The sequence below is a fragment of the Triplophysa dalaica genome, chromosome 9 (assembly GCF_015846415.1).
Source record: "Triplophysa dalaica isolate WHDGS20190420 chromosome 9, ASM1584641v1, whole genome shotgun sequence".
Taxonomy (NCBI): domain Eukaryota; kingdom Metazoa; phylum Chordata; class Actinopteri; order Cypriniformes; family Nemacheilidae; genus Triplophysa; species Triplophysa dalaica.
The window spans coordinates 5,015,650-5,033,115 of NC_079550.1; the positions used below are offsets into that span (position 1 = coordinate 5,015,650).

General features: G+C 39.3%; 1 protein-coding gene, 1 long non-coding RNA gene and 1 pseudogene across 2 annotated transcripts; 1 reads left to right on the forward strand and 2 right to left on the reverse strand.

The window, feature by feature from the left end:
- The first annotated feature begins 620 nt into the window (after window positions 1–620).
- Window positions 621–1,723, forward strand: LOC130428248 (uncharacterized). The gene is made up of 2 exons (XM_056756106.1): window positions 621–766; window positions 870–1,723. The coding sequence occupies exons 1-2, from the start codon at window positions 761–763 to the stop codon at window positions 1,485–1,487; spliced, it is 624 nt and encodes a 207-aa protein (XP_056612084.1). The 5' UTR covers window positions 621–760; the 3' UTR covers window positions 1,488–1,723.
- A 1,416-nt stretch (window positions 1,724–3,139) lies between these two features.
- LOC130428246 (calcium-activated chloride channel regulator 1-like) lies at window positions 3,140–15,140 on the reverse strand (annotated as a pseudogene).
- A 144-nt stretch (window positions 15,141–15,284) lies between these two features.
- Window positions 15,285–16,344, reverse strand: LOC130428253 (uncharacterized). The gene is made up of 3 exons (XR_008907405.1): window positions 16,057–16,344; window positions 15,459–15,596; window positions 15,285–15,371 (listed from the first exon to the last, which is right to left on the reverse strand). It is a non-coding gene; the product is annotated as an uncharacterized LOC130428253 (long non-coding RNA).
- Between the last annotated feature and the right edge of the window lie 1,122 nt (window positions 16,345–17,466).

Consider the following 17,466-nt stretch of genomic DNA (forward strand, 5'->3'; position numbering starts at 1 on the left):
TGTGAATATATTTTATATACAGAGAATGAAAGATGTGAATGAGCTTTGTTCATTTTGAAAGACTGCTTAATTCAGTTGGATATTGTGGCTTTAAAAGTTTGTTGAAAATGATAAAAAAAGCTTTATTTGATCAAAAAACATTTCTATTTTGTTGAATAAAAGCAATGTTTTATACAATGTAATAATTGTCATTTTTATGTATAACTCAAAATCACTTTGGTTAATCCACTTTAAGGTACGGTGTGTGTACAAGATCAGGATGGCACCACCTCCGCCTCATTTTGAGCCAGGAAAAACCCTGTATCCGTCTGTATTTTAAATGCAGGCTTTTTAGAAAATGTGACACAGAAGTTATTTCATAACTCATGAATCTATAATTCACCTTTCATGTGATATCAAGTTATACATTTAAATGAACCTCAAGATTAGAGACAATAATCCAGTTTATACCTGGAAATCCCAAGAAGCCACATGATTGGGCGAACAGTGTTGTTTATTTCACTTTCAGGTGACGTCACTTCCTCTTTACATTTAAATGAACCTTAAGGTTATATAATAACTTTGTTTATATTTGAGAATTCTAAGCACCCACGTGATTGGCTGAACAGTGTTCTAAAATACTGTGTCGTTTTGCTGGAACCCACCACACTCAAAACCTAAAAGCACACTGAAGAAAGAGCATACAGCATCTTCTCTGAGATATCCCTTGAGATCTTACAAACAATCACTACTTTTCTCTGAGCAGTTTACTTTCAACAACATGAAGGTATGTTAATCCAACCTTGTGGTAACATAAAAAATACTAAGGCATTTAAAAAAATGAATCCCCTTGATCAATCTGTACTCAATCTGTCGCTTCACTTTTAAAGCGAAGTGCAGATGGTACCTTCTCTGGTCCAGGCTATAACCTGAGAAAGAGCAGAAAACCTTCGAGCCCTATGAAGGATCCCAACCTGTCTGACAACCTTGCAGTGATAGCACATGCAGTCAGCTTGGACCACAAGTACAGCTCCAAGTCTGGTAGCTCTCACTCGACACATAAACAGCTAAAGGGCATGAAGCTAGAGAACCGCTTCCTTAAAAATGCAGCTGTAATTCCAGAGTTATCTCCAGTACATACAAACACTCAAACACAAGCCCATCTGGTAGCACATGCGGGCCGCTTGGACCACAACTACATCTCTAAGTCTGGTAGCTCTCACTCGACACATAAACAGCTAAAGGGCATGAAGCTAGAGAACCGCTTCTTTAAAAACGCAGCTGTAATTCCTGAGTTTTGCCCAGAATTTACAAAGACTCACACCGTAGCCCATCTGGTGCGCACCAGCCCTGAGGAACCTCTTTTAATCAATGGGAACAGCACAGAAGACCATCAAAGAATGTCTTGTGCTGTGGTGGATTCTATGTTAAAGAAATCCTCTGGCAAGCCTCTTAACTACAGCCTACAGTTAGGACTTCGTGTGAAGCAACGCCTCTGGAAACTCTAAACTGCCCCACCATGCTTGAAGAAGAGCAGCCTGATGGACTCATCCAAGTTAAAGAGATGTTCTCGAGACCAAGCCTAAAGAGATCTGCCCCTCGTATAAATGTGGACATTAGTGGTGAACCCCTGCCATATGCACCACAGAGGAAGAGACCCTGCCTGTGACATCCATGCAGATGCGAGAATATATTTAGTGTCTATATTGTATATAGTTCTTGAATAAATGTTTGCTCCTTATAACTATGAATCTGTCTTAATTATATTCAACCTTCTCATACAATTTCATACAATTGCAACTTAACTACTTGTTGGAATATTCGATTTAAAAAATGATTCAAAATCAATAAAATCACTTTACAAATTGAAATCAGTCAAGTAGTTTATCATAAAGTGTGTTTTTGTGTAAAAGAGGTAAAAAACACAAATACCTTTCATTTTGTGATTGTCAAAACACAATTTAATTACTCTTATGAATTTTTAGGTGAACTGTCTTTTGAGCACAGACCAGATGAAAGAAAATGTCAAATTAAAAGAAATAAAGAAATGGACAAAGATCCAAAAAGAGACTTTTATAATTAGTAAAATTATGCATTAAAGGGATACTCCAACCAAAAATGAATAAATGAGGATGAAACATCTGATTTCCCTTCATCATCCTTCTCCAAGTAAAATCCTGTAACTCTGTTTTACTCGTCAGATTTGATACAGAATGGACATTTAATTTCAGTGACACTGACACCACAAAAATCACAAGAAACAAGGCAATCTGGGGAAGCACCTAAGAATGGCACACATGGATTAATGAAAAAACCTTTCTTGTGCACCTTTTTTTCATGAGATTCCTTATGTTCGTCTGTAAACATATCATGTGCATATTTCTCACAAGAACATCCCCAGGTAGTAGCTTCTGATGTAAATGTGTATGATTGGGGATAGCGTACACTGTTGATCAAGCTCTGAGCTGGTGGATTAGGATCAATACAACATACACTTTTCATTTTAGATGCTGTGATTCGACCAGCACGACACTGAAACCAGTTTAGAAGAAGCTTGATCCCTTATAGCTATTGCTCTTCAGATACTGAAATCTTTCAATGATTGCAAATGGACAATACATCACTGTAGTCCGTGTGAAGTGTCCCCTCATGCCACAGTTCAGTCAACACCAGGGTAAAGTTTTCACTCATTGGTTTGGGAATAAAGTGGTCTGAATAAGGCTCAATCGGGGATAAACTGCAGAGTTTGAGTCAGTTGTGCTGAGAGTGTTAAATAATGATGACAATTCATCTCTGGTAGGAGGCTGTGTTCTGCTTTCTTAAACAGTAGAACTGTCACTTTCTTTTTCAAATGACTGCACATAACCAGATCATTCACTCTAGCAGCTATTTTACTTTATATTTCTTTGCTGCAAAACAGGCAATCTCTCGACATTCCTTGTACTCCACTTTTGACTAGGGATGCTCCGATCCGATATTTGTATTCCTTGTTATGGATGGGCAACCGCTGTCCGTCATTGCAAACAATGGCTTCAGTCTCCTTATAAACCACCTGGAGCTGTGGTACGACATGGTTCTGGTTTAATAAATAATTCACTGAAATTGTGAATCATTTGTTCGTTATTTTGTTTTACAGGGTAAGGAAAATAATGTTAAGTCGAGCCTTATCGGATCGGTACTCTGTATCGGCCGATAGTGAATCTCAGGTATCGGAATCGGAAGCAAAAAAGGTGGATCGGAGCATCCCTACTTTTGACATTCCAGTAGGTAACATCCAATGCGTCTTTTCCTGCGTCACTGTCTTCGAGTCCCTCAACTTCACTGTTGCTTCAATCAGAAACAACAAATCAGCGACATGTGTGCACGTCTCCCCCAGACCAGCCATACAAGTACAGTGGGCTCCAAGAATCCTTCCAGACTTTCCTGCAATCGTATTCACTGAGAATGAAGTACCTGGACAAAAGATAAGACAACTAGATATAGTTGTATAACAAAAAAAATATAAAAACATTTATATAATAATTCTTTGGGAATATAGGCTATTTGTGCGAGAGCACATGACCTTCAGGTCTGTCCATTGACTACTGCGTTGATATTCAACTAACTGTCCGGGTTCCCAATCTGCGCACTCGGCTGCGGTACACTCTAAAAACATGGTGCTATATTGCACTCAATGTGGTTCTTTGGTTGTAATCACAGGGAACCACTTTTAGTGTTATATCACCATATATTGGTGCTTCCGTTCTTCAGCGGTTCTTTGGGGTTACCGAGGTATAGTTTCCCATTGATTTGATGTTTTGTCATTTAACATGGTTCATTTTGATCGATGTGATTGCGATTCAAGAACCACTTTTAGTGCAATACAGCACTATTTTCTAAGAGTTTTTTCCAGAAAGTTTAAAACATTTTAGAGCATACACTCCCATGTAAATTGAATCAATAATAATATTCACAATTGACGATGCCAGAATCCTTCAGCCCTACTAATAGGTATATAAATATTGCAATAAAACGTATTCGTTTAAGATAAGAAATTAAACACTGAAAGGGAACGAATGTGTGTGTTTTCCCCATGTTCAAAATTGATCAGATAGATGTAGGGTTTTTAGCTGCTTGTTAAATTACGGATGAGTTTACTCCTCAAATAAGATTCTCCACCAGATCTATCAAGATCAAACATATATGAAATGAGTTGTTAAAACGTCAAATTCAGTCAAGGAATTAGTTTAGCTCAAAGGCAAATATGTATAATAATCGTCATTACACATACATATTTTACAATTCTGATTAGCAGTATAGTGATACAAATCCTATATGTATTCGTCCAGCAAATGCATCAATGATTTATACACTAACGTTATCTCATGACCATAAGTAACGTGACTTTACCAAACAAAATTTAAGAGCAGAGGTAGCATAGATCGAAACACAGTTTAAGTGACCAAGTTTGTGAGCGTGAACAAAGAGAACCCATCACAAATGCCTTTATGGGTTTTTATTAAACTCTACTCTACATGGTAAACAAAATGAAGACAAACAAATACATGAAACACAAATGCGCTAGGATGCGCAGAGAGAGAGAGAGAGAAAGTGAGAGGGCATGGCCGCGAGGCAGGTAAAACATGTCTGAAAACCATTAAAATCATCTTTAACAAAGAGGCACGATCTTAACGCAGCTAATCTATATTTAGAAACGGATACTTGCAATATTGTTGTTGGACCAATATCTGTATGCGCGTTGATGGAAATCTTGAATGGTTTCAGAATGCAGTCCTGTTGAAACGCTGAGTTTGGGTTCTGAGTCCAAAGTTCCATGGCCTAAACGGACTCCCCAGAGGGGAGTCCCTTGGAGTGTCTTCTCGTCCTCTTTCTTTTCCTTTGCGATTCCAAAAGTTCAACTAAAAAACATGGTTCGGTGATGCTGTTTTAAATGCATACCTGCCCTGCCCCCAGATGGTCTGCGGGCCAATGCCATGAAAGTGAAAAGGGGGCCTAAGAAAGATCCTTTGTTTCTCATGGCACCTCATTTGCATAGCTCTGACAGTTTGGTCAGTTTGCGTTTAATACCTAAACTTAGTTATGGGCATAGTATGATGTGTGCTATGTTTTTTATAACATAGCTCATCATATAGGGAATTCAAAGATGTGTAGTTACATATGAAACATGCAAGGCATTGAACTGTGAACGTATGAATACGTCAAATGAACCCTGAATCAAAACTTGCATATCTAACAAATACAGAGTATATAAAATAGCACGAGCGACAACACACAACCTAGACATTAAGATACATTTACAGAGAAGAATAGTTTAAATCAAATAAGTTCCTATTTGTCAGAGAAGTTTCTCTGCTTGGTCTCATGTCTTAAGTAAGAGATGAGACAGAGACTTATCAACAATGCTTTGAAGCGAAGGAGTCGTAAATATCCAACAGAGGAACCAAATGGTTATAACACTCTCTGTGAGAGTTCAACCTAAAACCAGACCCCATGGAGCTAGGTTTCCTTTGGTCTTTGAAGATGTTATCTTAATACCTAGACAAAAGGGAGTGAGAGGTTGAATGGCTTGATCCAGACACTACATATCCCCCCTTTCGGAAGAGGAAGTGCGAATGTAAACTTCAGCTGACGATGGATAGTTGGATCATGATGGCGGGATCACTGGAGGTTCCTATTGGTCCACAGGATCTCGACATACAGGCAGAGAATGCTCCCGAGTGGTCAGGCATTGGCTTAAATTGGGTACCTTTCATCTTTTCGATCCTGCTTAGACATCAAGGGAGAGCACCCCTGCACCTGTTTGCTGGTTCTGGCAACAGGTTGGTTAGGGTGTGTCCTGTCTCCACAGAGATGCACCGCAGCAGTCATGGATGAAGCAGCAGGTGGGATGGAATGTTGGCTTCCACGCAAATGCCTGTAGTCCTGTGTCATGGGGAGGGGTGTTGTCTACATATCCCCAACCGTCTCAAGTAGCTGGGCAAAGTTATGATACCAAATCTTGTTACTCACTTCACTTTCCTGTTGTGAATCTTGCCGGGTGCAGCATGCTCTCTGGCCTTCACATGTTCTGCAGTGATTGCTGGGCAAAGGCTGGTGTCACACTCCGGGGTCTTTCATTGAAGTACTGGTGAGCAGTGTAGGACAAGGTTGGGGTCTCATTGCTGGCCCTGGCGATGTTGTGGTGGTGCCGTCTGAACTCAGGCTGTGGTAAGAGCCATGTTCTGCTGGTGCTTGGTTACCCTCCTTTCGTTCTGGTCACGCTGTCAGTTTAGACCAGTGTTAAGGCAGTGTTTGGCAAGTCCAGCTTTCAGATGGAACTACGTTCAGCAAGGGTAAATCAGGCATGTGGTGAAGCGCAGGTGCCATTTGGTGTGTACATGGCACCGTCTTGAGCGCTCGTTTACATGAGTGGGCAGTTCTTTTAACATTTCACGAACCTTGTAGGTGGTGTCCTGTGTAGCCCAGGATGCAGCTAGCTTGGGATGTAATGTCATGTGGTTCTGTGAGTGGGGCCACATAGTTGACATTGGTTCTGCATCATTGTCTTTGTGACGAGCAGCTGTAGCACTGGCCGTTGATGGCAGGTGCAGGGCGTGGTCCATCTCCTTGGACTGGTAATCCGCTGTCATGCTCTTCATAAAGACATTGTTCAAAATCTTTGGTAACTGTACTCACTTGTACAGTATGCATGCTGCAAAAAGCTGACTTATTCAGTAAAAAGGGGGTGTGGCTTCCAGAGTGGGCCATGCTCCACGTATTCCCTTGAATATGTGTGTTTGAAGGCTTGGTCACACTGTGTGTTGAGCTGAACAGTGACCCCTTTTGGTGAATGCAGGTACAACAGTCTAATTTATTCACCAGAGTGCAAAACTCTGGGCTGTTCTAGTAGATCGTAGAATGTTCTCGCACTTGAGAGGGCCCCCCATGGGGCTGTGAGATTAGCGAGAACCAGGAAGTAGCAGGTTCCGCATTGGTTATTCCCTTTCAAGTTCAAGGCACAGGTGTCCTGGGCCATTGCTGTGGTTGACAGGCATGAGTCCAATGGAAACTGCACGCACTTGACAGAAGAGGAAATGTCTGAAACTGGTGTTGTTGGAGAGAGAGTGTGAACAGTGTAAAGCTGATGTCTGAGATATCTGCCCATGGTTCCTGTAGGGTGCCATGTTCATCTTGTAATAGGATGACTGTCTCTGTGGTCGACCAGCAGGTTACAGAGATCTGGACATTTTTCTCAGACGGAGGGCATTCAAAAGGGTTGTTTGTTTCACATGTCACTTGTGGTCAAAAAGAGTCTGATTTGGACTTTAAATCCTCCTGTTGAGGTTTCTTGTGGAATCAGCTCCTTTGATGTCCCCAGGATCTCTGCTGTCTCAGACGTAGTTGCACTGTTCTTTTGCCCTCTGGGGAGGTGTCATCCATGGTGTTGAGATGAATTCCTCGATGACTGTTGGGCCGGAACGGGTCAGTGGCTCCTAGGTTGCCAGCTGGGTTTCCACAGGGCGCCGTCTTTCGAGTTCGAAGAAAGTGGTGACACTGTGTTGTTTCAGGGCATCCTGTCTGGTGCTTGGCTGTTCCCGGCAGGCTGTAACATCTGCTGAGTCTCTGCTGAAGATCTGCTACTGTGGTGGACTCTCCATAGTCAGTTCTTTGTGATGTGCAGAGATAGGCAGGATTTACACAGTCTTTATGGAGGCGGCGCTATGTTCTCTGTAGTTCCGCAGATATCAAGTGATCGTGGCGGAAGAAGGCTGTAGCGCTTAGGTTATGACTCAAAGTGTGATGCGGATTTCTGAGGGAGAAGAGTTTTGCTTTGAAGTCTTCTTTCCTTTTGGCCCGTTCTGTCGTCTGACATAGGCTCACATACTGGCTGTAGCAGATGTGTTGTAGCTGCTGAAATCCGCTTTGACAGTATCTGACTGCTGGCATAGGATGCTGTGGTCCTCTTGGCAGGAGGTGATCCTAAGCAGGTGATCTGTCTCTTGTGATCACAATGGGCAGTGTTAATGACTGAGAGTCAATGTTTTGCAGGTAGGCATTTGTTGTGGCCTCCTGCAGTGTTCATGGTGACAGCATTTAGTGGTGACAGCTGTCATGTTTCTGGCCAGCTTGCTGGGGTCTGTGGGGCCATGCAGCGTGTGTGTCTGCAGGTTCTTCTGGATTGTTCCTGCCCCACCCCTCTGTGTTTGCTGGCTAGAAAGGTGTGAATAGTGGGGTTTCACCCACCCCCCTTTTCGCAGCTTTGGGCTTTTAGCTGGGGGACACGACAGGGGAGAATCTGTTGCATTCACCTGTCTGTTCACACTGTAGTCTGCAAGCTAAGTTCAGTTCATTTTGATTCCGTTGCTGAGTCATGGCTTGGACTTCAGCATGGACTGCTTGCAGAGGGCCTTTATAGGCCTTGGCCGTGGCATTGGGTTGCTGTCTGCCGGGGCCATTATAGAGAGCTTCTGCATCTTGGAGTTTTCCTACCAGCTCCTCTCTGGCGTCTGCTCCAATAGCTCTCTTTGCTCAGTCTGTGTTGCTAAGGACTCTTGTAGCTTTTCATCTCCTCCTGTAGCTCCTGGTCCTCTTCATCCTCTGTCGTTTGCAGGTCCAGCTGGTCTGGGCGGTTCTGCAGGTGCTTCTGGCTCTAGTAGGACGATCTGGTCGGGGGCGTGGTCACCGATGATCCTGGCTGTGCACTTCAGATGAGTTCTTGGCTCTCTGTAGTTGTAGCTCTGGTTCAGATCGTGGTCCATTCGCCGGATTAGGTCGTCCGACCAACTGCGTGCCGATGTTGGTCCCAGGCAGGAGTCCATCGCAGCGCTTTGCCTGGTCTCTAGCTGGACTGGCAGGTGACAGGATGGGATGGTCTGGACAAATTGAGACACAGGGGAGAGAGAAAGGCACAAACAGCAAGATGCAAGTCCGTACAGATCTACTGAGCTAAATATGTGGGCTATGTGTTGAATGCTTAACTGAGTTGGTCAGTTAGTGACGCAAACTAAACGCTTATTATCCTAGCCGTGAAGGCGGGGACGGATAATTGTATGGGTGAACACAGGAAAATTATGAAAAACGTTGCTGAAGAGTTTTACCTATGAGGTCATTCTGTGACTTAGGCTATTCGATTCATCAACATAATTACCAAAAATTTTACTGATGTTCAGACAGGTTCAGTCTCTGATAAGAAGAAAAACAAAACCACATAAATCAAGAGAAAGAGAGGTTAGAATAGAGAAAGAGGGTTTCTTCTTCAATTGGGAGTTAATCCCAAACACCTTAAAGAGTGCAATCTGATTGTTTTGATCAAAGTTTAAATTCAATTAAGTTGGTTTAATTAAAATTCAAGTATTATCAAATACAATTCTAACTGCAAGGAAGAGAATGTTAGCAACCCTGATTCAAATAAAGAAAAATCAAATCATCAAAACAAAGTGGAATAATATTAATTATTATTATAGTTTGTATATAACAACAAATAATAAATATTCTCAAATACAGTGAACCGTAAAATAGCAGAATAATGAAATCATAAAATCAAACAAAAGGAGAGACTGGCTGAGACTTCACACCTAGCGTTGCCCAAACAAAAGGGAGAAGTGTTAAGACACTTTTAAGACAAACTGACCTCTAGTGTTAGTAGAAGGTTAAACGTCTTCTGCCGGACTTCCGGTTCCACAACTCTGTGTGGAATTAGACTTGCGTTTACGCACAGTTTCTATGGCGACGAGTGTAATTTAATCGCGTGTCTAATGGCTCGTGTCAGTTTACTGAACACGGGTTCATGGCTTTTCAACCTACACAAACAATAAACACACAATACTACACTTTAACTGACTAACGGGATTTCTTCGCCATCCTGAAAGTTATTTGTGTACTTGGTCGGGATTCTTCGTCGACCGTAACATAAAACAAAAACACACAATACTACACTTTAACTGACTAACGGGATTTCTTCGCCGTCCTGAAAGTTATTTGTGTACTTGGTCGGGATTCTTCGTCGACCGTAACATAAAACAAAAAACACACAATACTACACTTTAACTGACTAACGGGATTTCTTCGCCGTCCTGAAAGTTATTTGTGTACTTGGTCGGGATTCTTGTTAAACCCCCCTTTAAATAGTAAAACTGACCCAGAGTTATTTACTAATAAAATCCGCTGGGTTAAGCGAATGGGAGAAACATTATCAGCTAGCTACACTGATTGTTCACCCCAGGGAGCGCAATAGCTTAGTTCATTAGCACTGGAATTCACATCAGTAACACCTAAAGCTATGCATTAAAAATAAGGCCTTTGGTAAGATGAGGGAGGAACATCGCTCGCTCTGTCTTCTTCGCTCTAAAAGAGGATTTCTTCGCTCAATTTAGGCGGTAAAATAATAATACAGTGCGCTATAAAGAGATTTCTTCGTCTTTATGCTGTCACGAAATCTTTAACAGAGTTTGAGGTTTTCTTTGCGAGAAGCTCAAGAGTCTGCTAAGGATAGGTGGGCGGGTCCCCACCTTCATTCATACATATCAAAGTGCAATTTAACAGAGTATCTGGTTTCAATAAACACACATAAAAAACACACATGAATAATCACTGAGTTCTGCTCACAAAACAAGGTTTAAAACTGTGCCCGCATTCTCCACCAATTTATGTAGGGTTTTTAGCTGCTTGTTAAATTACGGATGAGTTTACTCATCAAATAAGATTCTCCACCAGATCTATCAAGATCAAACATATATGAAATGAGTTGTTAAAACGTCAAATTCAGTCAAGGAATTAGTTTAGCTCAAAGGCAAATATGTATAATAATCGTCATTACACATACATATTTTACAATTCTGATTAGCAGTATAGTGATACAAATCCTATATGTATTCGTCCAGCAAATGCATCAATGATTTATACACTAACGTTATCTCATGACCATAAGTAACGTGACTTTACCAAACAAAATTTAAGAGCAGAGGTAGCATAGATCGAAACACAGTTTAAGTGACCAAGTTTGTGAGCGTGAACAAAGAGAACCCATCACAAATGCCTTTATGGGTTTTTATTAAACTCTACTCTACATGGTAAACAAAATGAAGACAAACAAATACATGAAACACAAATGCGCTAGGATGCGCAGAGAGAGAGAGAGAGAAAGTGAGAGGGCATGGCCGCGAGGCAGGTAAAACATGTCTGAAAACCATTAAAATCATCTTTAACAAAGAGGCACGATCTTAACGCAGCTAATCTATATTTAGAAACGGATACTTGCAATATTGTTGTTGGACCAATATCTGTATGCGCGTTGATGGAAATCTTGAATGGTTTCAGAATGCAGTCCTGTTGAAACGCTGAGTTTGGGTTCTGAGTCCAAAGTTCCATGGCCTAAACGGACTCCCCAGAGGGGAGTCCCTTGGAGTGTCTTCTCGTCCTCTTTCTTTTCCTTTGCGATTCCAAAAGTTCAACTAAAAAACATGGTTCGGTGATGCTGTTTTAAATGCATACCTGCCCTGCCCCCAGATGGTCTGCGGGCCAATGCCATGAAAGTGAAAAGGGGGCCTAAGAAAGATCCTTTGTTTCTCATGGCACCTCATTTGCATAGCTCTGACAGTTTGGTCAGTTTGCGTTTAATACCTAAACTTAGTTATGGGCATAGTATGATGTGTGCTATGTTTTTTATAACATAGCTCATCATATAGGGAATTCAAAGATGTGTAGTTACATATGAAACATGCAAGGCATTGAACTGTGAACGTATGAATACGTCAAATGAACCCTGAATCAAAACTTGCATATCTAACAAATACAGAGTATATAAAATAGCACGAGCGACAACACACAACCTAGACATTAAGATACATTTACAGAGAAGAATAGTTTAAATCAAATAAGTTCCTATTTGTCAGAGAAGTTTCTCTGCTTGGTCTCATGTCTTAAGTAAGAGATGAGACAGAGACTTATCAACAATGCTTTGAAGCGAAGGAGTCGTAAATATCCAACAGAGGAACCAAATGGTTATAACACTCTCTGTGAGAGTTCAACCTAAAACCAGACCCCATGGAGCTAGGTTTCCTTTGGTCTTTGAAGATGTTATCTTAATACCTAGACAAAAGGGAGTGAGAGGTTGAATGGCTTGATCCAGACACTACATAGATTACTGTCGGGTTCTGGACTGAAAACGTTTAGGTGAGGCAAGTTTATTTATATAGCACATCTCATACACAAGGGCAATTCAAAGTGATTTACATAAAATGATTGACAAAGAAAAAAGCTTTAAAATGCAACTAATTTAAGATAACATACTTTTTAAGATATTTAGAAACAATAAAACAGCAATAAAATTGATTAGAAATGTCAGTGTATATATAAAAAGAATAAGAGCAAAATAAAAATAAATTAGAAAAAGAAGTGCAGTTGATGTAAAGCAGCACAGTGCTCAGGTTGTGAATGCACAGGTAAACAAGTGTGTTTTTAATCTGGATTTAAAAGTAGCTACTGTTGGTGAACGTCTGATGTCTTCTAGAAGCAGATTCCAGCTACGGGTGGCGTTATGCCTTAACGCTGACTCGCCGTGTTTTGAGTGAACCCTTGTTATCTCTAACTGACTTGATCCTGATGATTGGAGAAGTCTGCTTGGTTTATATTCAATCAACATATCTGAGATGTATTTAGGTCCTAGACCATTGAGTGATTTATAGACAAGAAATAATACTTTGAAGTTGATTCTAAATGTAACTGGTAACCAGTGTAAGGACCGGAGGATTGGAGTGATATGCTCAGATTTTTTGGTTCTGGTTAGAATCCTGGCAGCAGCGTTCTGTATGAGCTGCAGCGGTCTGATGGTCTTTTTGGGAAGACCTGTAAGGAGTCCATTACAGTAATCCACCCTGCTGGTGATGAAAGCATGGACTAGTTTCTCTAAATCTTGGCTTGAGACAAAACATCTGATTCTGGCTATGTTTCTGAGATGGTAGTACGCTGATTTGCTTATTGATTTGAAATGACTGATGAAACTAAGGTCAGACTCTATACTTTGTGTCTTTAATACCATTCTCTGCAGGACCCAAGTACAGATTTTTTCTGCACTTATACTTAATATTTTGCACATATACTTAATTTTCTTAGGTCTAGGTGTTCTGATACGTTCACGTGTTAATCTGAATCTTTGGCACTTTTCTTGGTTTTCTTTGACCTCACAGGTTCTGAAGCAGAACTTTATGAACTATTATTATAGCAAAATGTGCTTTACCTGTTCCCTGGTCTAAGTCTTCACCAGGAGCTGTCCAGATGAGAAGGACCGTGTTCTCCTGGATTTCTGCATTAAGATCTGTGATTTTGTTTGGAGGATAATTTGATGGTTTTGAAATAACCTCAAAACTTTCTCCAGTGGCTGTTCTGCTAAAGTTTCCTTTAACAAGTGGTTGTTCAGGAACCGGAGGCTTCGGAGGGTTCAGCTCTACCTGATCTAAAAAGAGAATTGAAAACGGTGCCATGCAATGCCACGTTTCACAATATTACTAGAACTACTGCCAGTTTCAAGCAAAATTGCACAATAGTGATGACGTCATAGTTTACCATCCACCACATATCCAGGTACATATAGAGCGCCGCTACAGTACAGTAAATCTGGATTGTCCGTCTTTATTCTTCACACTCACTTTCAAGCTGATTCTGCCATTTACTAACATTGTGAAATATCTGGAATAGATCCCATCATTTTTGAAAGCATCAGCTCCTGTAACAGATAAAGATTTACAGTTTGTTTATTTATATTTTAGCGTGTGTGCTTGAGAAAAAGATTATGGGGTAATTTACTTGCTCCATTATCCAGTAGCTCTAATTGAGCTGCTTGACTGGTTACGGTTATTGTCAAAGACTGAAGTCGTCCACTAAGAATACTGTACTTCCAGTCTCCAGACTACCAAATACAACATAAATCACATAAACCTTTTAGGACTTTGTCTTTAGGATAAGGGTTATCTAAATTATTCATGAAAAATATGTATCCGTTTCAATTTTTTTTGTCAATGATTATTTTGAACATTTTATTTTGAACATTTTATGGCTGACAAACTTCAGCCATAACTCCTGAATTGCTATTAAAGTCTTCATACCTCTGCAGTTCCTGGAATTTTTAGTGTGAGTGTCTTTGCTGATGGATCTTAACTCATATCTGCTTGACTGTAGCTGGACCCACTTGGCGTCTGTATATACGCAGAAGGAGCACTGATTTCATAGAGGATTAAAAAGCTGGTTTTGTTACCGACGGTCGAATCCACTGACACTGTTCCATTGAACCAGACAGCTGTTGTCTTTCCCGTGCTCTCCAGCTGTAAGCATACAATAAAAAGAACACATGAACACATAAAATAATTAAAGTATATATACACATACAATATATAAGTCATAAAATGGGTAATCAACTTGCCAAACCTGAACTGGTTCTTTCGTGTAATCTCCAGCTTGTATTGTAAGTGAAGCAAATGCATCCACTAACAGATTGGAGGTGATATCATCAGTTGATATGATAAATTTCCCATCTAATTAAAAAAAAGGAACAAAAGAGAATTTGTATGTGATTGACGTTGATGTTTGGGGTCGCACCATTGTGATCATCTTCTCGACAAAAGGCAACTACCTGAAAAATTTTTTTTAGATGTAATTGCTGATTCAAAATAGAGTTTTCCAAGATCTTTTTCTTAAATGCATTTTCTTAATTGCAAAAATATAAGAAGCACAATTTTAGTAAATGTTTTAAAAATGTGCAATAAATATAAATATTTCTAAGTACTCTCTCAAGTCTCTTAGTGTTTTTCTGTAAATGTCACTGATGTTAATACTTACGGAATCCAAACTTGGTATGTACATTATGGAGCTTTATGTGTTTGGATGTTTGTTTGGAAAGAACTGACAAACTTTGGTAGGTAGTGAAGTTTGAGGGCCAAGGACACATGACTGAAGAATTCCAGAAGAGTAATCGTAATACTGGCCTGTTATGTGTTTACTACATCTATAAATGAACACATAGACAATCTTAGTCATCCTTTCTAAATTACAATAATTTGGTATCTTTTTGATAATAATTTATTGGTTTATAACCTTGTAGCTTGAACGCCATTAGAAAAGTAGAATGGCTTGTCTTCATTGTATTCATCATATAGTCCCCATCTCAGATGAGCCCATTCATGAACCAAAACAAATAAACAAATAAAAATATTTCAAAAATAGAAAGTAGCACATACAGTAGTTTGAATAATTTCATGATAAATGGATGACTAGTAACCTCTTAATCCATAAATCTGATTGAAACTGTCATCTAAGAGGAAGTTTGGGGTAAAATGAATGTATGGACTCTCTGATCCACAATCTTCATACTGGTTAGTGTACGGATCATCACCACGCGCTGGATTATCAATTCTTATTCTGGCCTGCATTTGATTTACAGTTTGTGTCAGAAACATGTGATTGAACATTTATTTTGTGCAAACAAGACAATATTTCCAAATGTTCCTTACCTTCTCAAAGGATTCTGTTCTTGATTTGTTAAACTCGGTGCTGTTCCATTGAGCTGGTACTTATATTGTAATGTCCTTGAAATAGACCCTTTTCTCCATTGCTTCAAAAAGATATGGAGAGCCCTCAGTAAACATGTCCTGTCCAAAAAAAGAGATAAAATAACAATGAACTTCGAAATGTATTTATACTAAATGAGGACAGTTTATACAAGTCTCGCTTGAAATACTGTCAATGAATATCTCATTCTAGAGCTATCACAATATCAGATTTACACTCAAAAGACAATGACAATGTTTATTTGAAAAATAAAGAAAATAAATAAATAAAATATAACAAATGTAAGCAGTTAAATTCATCCTAAATTTTATTAACTTATTTACTTTTGACACTCAACACAAGTGTAGTGAACTCCGTACATTGTCTCTTAAGGCAAAACTAACACAATAATCAGAGTTTTTGTCAATGCCTGTGTATTCCAACACCTAATATTATTAATTGAATTCTTCATTCTATTAAATAATTAAAAATTGATAGGAAGGAAATACAATGGACAAAATATACATGTTCATTAATAAGAAGAAAACTCTTTATATTCACCTTTATTTTATCAATGATTCTGTTGTCCTGCTTTACTGCTGAACTGATCGCCACCAAAATATCAGTGTATCCATTTCTCTCCAGTTTAATTCCAGAGCAGGTGGAGGACAGCAGCATCCACAACCAGACAACAGCTCTTGAGTCCATAACTGTAGAGTTACGAACTGAAACTCCAGATCCCAATAATAAATGATAATAAGACAATAATTTACTTGAAAGACACAGATAAGAAGAATCTGCCCTTTACCGTAAGAAGCTTCTGAGTCAGCTATAAAGGGCTATAATGTAACCTTATTGGGAAACAAACATGATCACTGTTAAGAATTGCGGAAAGGTATGCCTAACCCAATTTGTCATCTGAACATTTTCTTACACATTTCCTTATGACTGTAAGATGGGAAAGCTTTAACAAACTCAGCTTTTACAAAAAAATTGTTAAATTTGTTAAATTTCATACCACATGAAGACTCACACTTGATGGTAAAAAAGTAACAATGTAACGCAATTCTTAATTTCCAATACAATAAAAATTAATTCCTTTTAAGTGATTTAAAAGTGTCTTGAGTCACTGTGAATAATACTGCAAACCTGTTTTTTGTGTTCATGTACTTACTAATAAGAATAGATGTATGTCAACTAGATATTAGATCAGATTTAATCCATTTAAACCAGCACTTGGCTGGTTAAACTTTAGGTAATAGTAAAAAAACGTGCAAAATCCTGCTTTCCTGTAGCTCAGTGGTAAGAGCCGTTGTGGGTTCGATCCCAGGGGATTGCAAATACCTATGTAAAATGTATAGGATAAAGCAATGTAAGTCGCTTTGGATAAAAGCGTCTGCCAAATGCCTAAATGTAAATGTAAAATACTATGGTCCAGTGTGCATTGCCTGCTTAAGGCTACTCTGTAAAAATTGTTCTGTAAAATGTTGAAAGCAGCGACGAAAGTAATTTACTGTAATTTTACATCATTCATGCTGTGAAATAATTTAACAGTGTATTGCTGTAAGAATTAAAGACAGAACATAGCGCTTTATTAACTTGCTCCTTATTGTAAAATATTGTCCTTTGGGCTACACATGTTTGCTTGAAATAAAATATATAAATGAAAAAATATTAATACTATTATTTTAAAAGAATATATAAAATAAGCAAATGTTTTCAAAAGGACATAAACAACTTATTTAAGAGCAGCAACACAAAGACGGATGACACAAGTACCAAGCAACCAAGTCAAGTATTTCACTAGCAGAACTAATATCTGCTACTTAAAAATAAAACCGTGGTAAGCTGAACAAATAATTGAAACTTAAAGAACTGTCACGGTTATTGGAAGTGAGAGAACCCAAATGCAGGCAGTGAAGGGCAAAGGTATTTATTAACAAGGAAGACATAACACAAAATAAAACCTCA